Here is a 5781-nt window from a genome sequence, read left to right as displayed (position 1 = left end):
ATACAGAGTATTAAGTAGAATTTTAGGAAGAAAAGGAGAAAAAAGGCTTTGGATTTCAGCAGATGGGCAATGTAATTCTCAAATAGGTTGCATGAATTAATAGTTACAAGTACAGCTCCTGTTTTTGCTTTGTGCAGAGCCCTCCCAAGGCCAAAGGAACAGAACCAGACTGCGTTTGCCACACTCCCAGGAAACATAATTCATAATCAACCATTGCTGTTAAGTATTAAGCAGAATTTTTATACTAGGAATTATTCAGGCTCTTTCACTCCATTGGACTTTGGTTTTAAACAGAAGTCAGTTCACGTGGATACAATAAATAGTTTATTAATGGAATGTATGCAAGTTTCTCTCTTCCATCTTTCCTCTTACTCTCAGCACCTTACACACAGATGTCAAAGGAGCTTCAAGTCCAAGCCAAGGACCAAAGTTAATTTCAAGGCAAAATGAAGAGAGGTTAAAAGTTAAGACTGGCACCTTTGAGTACCTAGTTCCTCAAGTGTTCATCTGGTTCCTCAGACTAACAGGCAAATTGGTGTTTCTTCTTTCCACACCTTGATCTACCTCCTTCTTCCTGACTCGTGTTCATTTAAGCTCTTCTTAGACAGGTCACATGCTCCATGAGGACAGTATAAAGTCACGCTTGCGCTAACGCTCTTTCAGCTATTGCAATATCCCTTTTTGGTTTAAATTCAAAAGCCCTACTGTTATCTCTTTGCGATCTTTTGTAACAATTAAGTTTATCTTTGGAATTTTACAAAAATGGAAAGAGTCTTTTCTTCAAAATATAGAGCACTGTGGCCAGGAATAAGGCGAGGGCGAGGAAGATGAGCAGCTTGTCTGTCAGCTCCCTGCGATTGTACTTGGTTATTAGCTTCCGCCCCAGCTGAATTGTCCCAGACATGGACTTAAATTCTTCATTTGCTTCCAGGATGGTTCGTGAAGAATTGGCTGAAATTGAGGAGAAAAAAGAAAATATCAGCTGGTTGTATTTCAAAAATACCTGACAACGGATATAAAGATGCAGTATTTGGTAATAGAGGTAAGCGCCTGTGAGCTCCTTCTGGGTCAGACTGACTTATAGGTAAGACAAATGCAGACTCTGCTCTTACAGAAGCTTTCACACCTCAGTAGTCCTGATGTGCTAAGGAAAAATGCAAAGCAAAACCAGAGTACTGAATGGCTTAAAGGCTCTATGTCCTGTTCCTGAATTTTTCAAGTTTTTGCTTTCCAAATAAAATCCAGTTCACATATTTAATGGGAAAAAAATCAGTGCTACCCGAGAGCTCACTGGTGCCAGAGACACCAATAGAGAAATCACCATCACTGTCAGCATCCATTCAAGCAGCAATGGGATAGATCAGTATTTGAGTATAGTAACTGCACAACTCAAACTGCTCCCCCTTGCCAGAGCAGTAAATCAGTGTGATTCAGATGAGCTTGCTGACAGTGAGAAAGCAGCATCAGCAGTCAAAGATCCTTAATTGCTCAGCTCAATGTAAACAGTTTTTAATAATTATTTTGACATAATTTTTTTTTTTTTTCCCTTATAAGAAATTAACTAGAGGAAAAGTGATGACTGGTCTCAACCAAAGGCAGAATTTGAGAATATGCCAAAACAGCAAGATGGCACATTGGCCCCTTTCAACCTCTCTTTCCCTGTGAGAAAACAAACAAATACCCCAAACTCTTCAGCTTTCCTCCTTTCAAATTATTAAATGACAGCAAAAGCCCAGGAGTTCCCTTTTTCTTCAACTATGGAATGCACCCCACACATTGCATACATACAGAATGTGTACAACTGTAAATGCTGGTACATCACTGTGCTGAACTGATTGATGAAAGAAAAGTCAAACTCCAAGCATGTTGCCTGGTTCACAAAAACAAGCACAGCAGAACTACATCCGTAAGGTTCTTTAAACCATTACATCTTAAAAGAGCATTCTGATCCAAGTGAAAATAGAAAACTTGTTTCTCATCATTAATGACAAAGCAGAGCTTCCCCACTTCACAGCCACGCATATTCACTGTGTGCTAGGAAAGGACTTGATAAGAAAAGGAAATTCTAACTACTGATTCAGAATTTGCAGCTGGGGTTTGTAAATGACCTTTGGCAGTTTTTCCCTTGATGAACTCCAAGTGCTGTTCAGTCAGAAACAGGATGAAAAAATGACTGCCAAACTGCCTTTTTAATGGGAGAAGAAACATGCTACTTTTGCAGGAACAACCAGTGCCCAGCTGCCATCCTCAGACAGGGACAGAAAACAAGGAGGGAAAAAGTTGTGTTATTTATCCTCATCTTTAAACTGTTCCCTCTCCTGCCCAAAAGCGAGCTAGTAAGAGGCCCAGGCAACACAGATCCAACATCCAAGTGCTTCATGAATCACCAGTTCTGACAGGTCACTTGATTTATGGTCTTGGGAGTCTAAGCCAAAGAACTGGGTGAAATCTTGGTTTCACAGTCCCTGATGCACTGCTGACAGAGCAAGTGACCTTGGGTTCAAGTCACTTGATCTCCTCGTCTCTTAGTCATCCCAGCTGGAGACTGGGTGAAAACAGTCTTCCAGCCATACCAAGTTTCCTCTGTGTATGGACTTGTACCTACGCTTTTACTTTCCCTGCTGTTACCAAATGCATGCCACGACAGTAGCACTGAGAAACACCAAACACGCTCTCAGCACTGTGTGAGCTCACAGTGCTTTTACAATTGCTTTAATGTGAAACTAAAACAGAAGATCCTTATCCTGCCCCCTTTTCATAATCACAAAACAGAAATCCCCAACAGCTCCACACACTGTACACTATTATGTTGCATTTATGTCCAACTGTTAGAGGAGCTCTTTTGGATGATCCTTTAATTATCATCTTAGTACATTCTCCTACAGCAAAGCAGGTTTCCACTATACTCCACACCATGTCAGTTTGCCCCTACCCATGTTAACAGGACTGGTGAAAGGTGCTTCAATGATCCAAACCATACCCAAACACCCAAATAACATCCATACCGAGGGTTTGCACAGTCTCCTCACTCTGCTGGACTTGCTGTGACATCATCCTGCTAATGCCCATCAGACTCTCTGTGATGTTACTTGCACTCTCTGCCAGACTTTCCTTTGTAGTCTTCCTGAGAAAGTGAAAAAGTAAAGCAGGAATTATGCCCCCAGGTACTGCAGGAAAAACGCTGCTATCACAGAGTCTAGAACAGAGCTTGGCACCACACATCTCTGCCAGCGTACAAAAGACACAACTACTTTTTACTGAGTAATAAATTCAGATTATCTTCACTAAATAATCAAAACAAATTACAAAATATTAAGGCCACAAGCCAAAACAGTGGCTAGGGGCTCAGAATCTCATGGGAGCCCATACTGCACCACTTATTCCTCCATGACTGTGCACCTTCATGAGCTGGTATGGAAACACTGATACAAACTTTATTATCCTGGGTATCCCATTTGTTGCTTTCAATACAAAAATGATATATGATTACGTCCACTTTTGCATGTGAGAACAGCTTGTATAATGATCCATTACTTGTTTATAATCCTGACTAGAATTAACATAAAAGATAGTCAGAACAACTCTGAAGGTTAATTTATGCCCTCTTCCACCTAGACATGACAATGCCAAGAAAACCTGAAGTTATCACAATCCTTAACAGTTTAAATCTCCATCAAAGGTAAATGTACTCATAAATAAAAGCTATGTTCCAGATACAATTAAGTAACTTAAAACTGTTATGTCACTTCTATTTAAAACCAGTTAATACAGCACACGCTGTTTAAACCTCAGATCGTACAGTGGGATGGTCCAATACCTTTGCCTTAAGGAGTCTCTTCCCTGCAGCAGTTGATCTTTCTCAGAGTTGTCAATGGCAATTTTGCATGCTAGATTTGCCTTTCTCCAAGCTGCCTGATTGCTGAAATCACAAGAGCACAATGTTATAACATGATGGTATCGCTTTGCAAGCGAAAACAATTTTCACAAAGCAATTACCACTGTAACTGAGCACCCAGATATGCACATGGACTTTATGTTACACCACAGAGTAACAATATCCCATCATGTCATTTCTGCTCCTAAGTGTATTGTTTATGGAGCAAGGGAAGCCAACTATGCCAGCTGGCAGATGACAGACTCTCAAGCCACCTACTTACATTCTCACCTGCTCAAAGGGACAGACCACAGTTAGGGAGTCAGGACAAGAGAAAGGAAAGGAAAAGGGAGTCCTACGCATTCCATCCCTGATCCTTTCTTGGTCTTGGGCAAAACAGCATCATGTCAGCAACTGCATTCGCAAAAGGGATCCGAAAGTCGCTGCTGTACAGAAGGCAGATTATCTCCGTTTTCAGGGGACCAGCTGCCCGACCCACCTGAGCATTTGTTTCTTATGGTTTTCCACTTCCCGCAGCAAGGCTTGTTTCTCTGACTCCTTATCCTGCTCCTTCGCCATCTGTTCCAGCTCCTTTGGTGGAAAGCAGAAACGCGGAAGCCCGATCAACAACTGCTGCCACCGGCAACCCGCACACCGCGATCCCGGCCAGGGAGCGCGTTAACAGCGGATCGCTGCAATAAACTAACAAGCCGCGGCCGGGACTCCCACCCCACACCAGCCGCCCCGCGGCAGGCCGCACGGTGCAGGCCGGTCACCTCACCTGAATGCGGCCACGGAGGTGGCGGAACTTCTCTTTCACGGCGGCATTGAGCTCCGTGAGGGCGCTGAGCGGCCCCGGGCAGTCCCGGATGTCCTGGAAGACAACGGCCTGGTCAGCGCGGCCTTGCGGCGGGCATCACCCCGCCCGGCTCGGCTCGGCCCGGCCGAGACTTCCCGCACAAGGCGGCGGCCGCCCCGCAGCCCTGGCAGCGGAGACCCGCCGCGGGGCGGTACCTGCACGGCCGCCTTGATCTCCAGATCGAACCTGACGATCTCCTGGTGGCACACCCGCACCGGCACGCAAGCGCCCGCCGCCATCTTGGGAACGGAGGGGGAGGCCGCGGCCCTGCCGCCCGGCCCGCGGGCGCCCCCTGCGGGCGCCGCCCCGCACAGGCGTGGCGGGGCTTGGCTGGGGTCGCCCGCCGGCGGCGGAACCGTAGCGCTGCCGGTGGTGCCGGTTCTATCTGTGGTTATGGGGAAGGAAAACCCTGAATTCAGGCGCTGTGTTGAAAGCGTGGAAAGGCGATTCGTTAGCAGAGGGGGGCTAAGGCGGGCCCCTTTGCCCTTTCATAAGGCCAGAGGAAGGCCCCAAAGCAGTGCTGCCCAATGCACTGGGAGAAGCAGTGGTCGCAGCGTGGCTGCACAGTTCTGCACCCAACAAACCGCCCCGGGTTTCTGCGTGGATGGGAAGGTCTCTGACCCTCAGTACCAGGGGTGGCCGGTGTCCATGTTGGGGGAACAACAGGAGGTTCCGGTTGTGCCCCGGAGAGGAGGAGCGGGAAGACAACGCAACGCGACAGCAGCCCCTTTGCCTTTTCCCCATCTCCCTCCCCGGTGCTGTGCTCCCCTCCTGCCCTCGGACCCTGCTCTGGGACACACCAGGTTTGGACAACGCAAGCTGGTGTTGAAGATGGAGACCAACCAAAGGAGCTGCTGGGCTGCAGCCCGGGCTCTCCCGATGGTCCCACCACGCTGGCCCTTGACAGGCAGCTCACGGCAGAGTCGCTGACCAGGGGGAACACATTCGTTCCCTGACTTGCTCCGCTCCCCTGCAAGGAGAGCTGACAATACCAGGAGGCCCAGGGCCGCACACGCCGCCCGCTGTCAGGTCACACAATGATTCGAGA

The 5781-nt window shown here is 47.2% G+C and overlaps 1 protein-coding gene across 2 annotated transcripts; it reads right to left on the bottom strand.

Moving 5' to 3' along the window:
• Positions 1-301: 301 nt before the first annotated feature.
• BNIP1 (BCL2 interacting protein 1) lies at positions 302-5048 on the bottom strand. Of its 2 annotated transcripts, XM_057411977.1 has the most exons (6): positions 4889-5048; positions 4656-4748; positions 4374-4465; positions 3818-3919; positions 3006-3124; positions 302-951 (listed from the first exon to the last, which is right to left on the bottom strand). In XM_057411977.1, exons 1-6 carry the CDS (start codon positions 4970-4972, stop codon positions 755-757), a joined length of 687 nt encoding a protein of 228 aa, XP_057267960.1. In that variant the 5' UTR covers positions 4973-5048; the 3' UTR covers positions 302-754. The 2 variants fall into 2 exon arrangements, with proteins under 2 accessions (XP_057267960.1, XP_057267961.1); XM_057411978.1 differs by lacking the exon at positions 4656-4748 and having other exon boundaries at positions 4889-5021.
• Between the last annotated feature and the right edge of the window lie 733 nt (positions 5049-5781).

Source organism: Pezoporus wallicus, unplaced genomic scaffold (genome assembly GCF_028554395.1).
Source record: "Pezoporus wallicus isolate ANWC-B61680 ecotype Strahan unplaced genomic scaffold, APGP_CSIRO_Pwel_v1 contig_6354, whole genome shotgun sequence".
In the NCBI taxonomy this organism is placed as follows: domain Eukaryota; kingdom Metazoa; phylum Chordata; class Aves; order Psittaciformes; family Psittacidae; genus Pezoporus; species Pezoporus wallicus.
Note: the sequence above shows the minus strand (reverse complement) of the source record. Positions and strands in the feature narration are given on the sequence as shown.

Excerpts from the sequence above, each read along its gene's own strand:
- BNIP1 (XM_057411977.1), bottom strand. The coding sequence starts at position 4,972 with ATGGCGGCGGGCGCTTGCGTGCCGGTGCGGGTGTGCCACCAGGAGATC. Across the intron at positions 3,920-4,373 it reads CATAAGAAACAAATGCTCAG|CAATCAGGCAGCTTGGAGAA; the intron begins GTGGGTCGGGCA and ends TTGTGATTTCAG. Across the intron at positions 952-3,005 it reads GGAGACTGTGCAAACCCTCG|CCAATTCTTCACGAACCATC; the intron begins GTATGGATGTTA and ends CCTCAATTTCAG.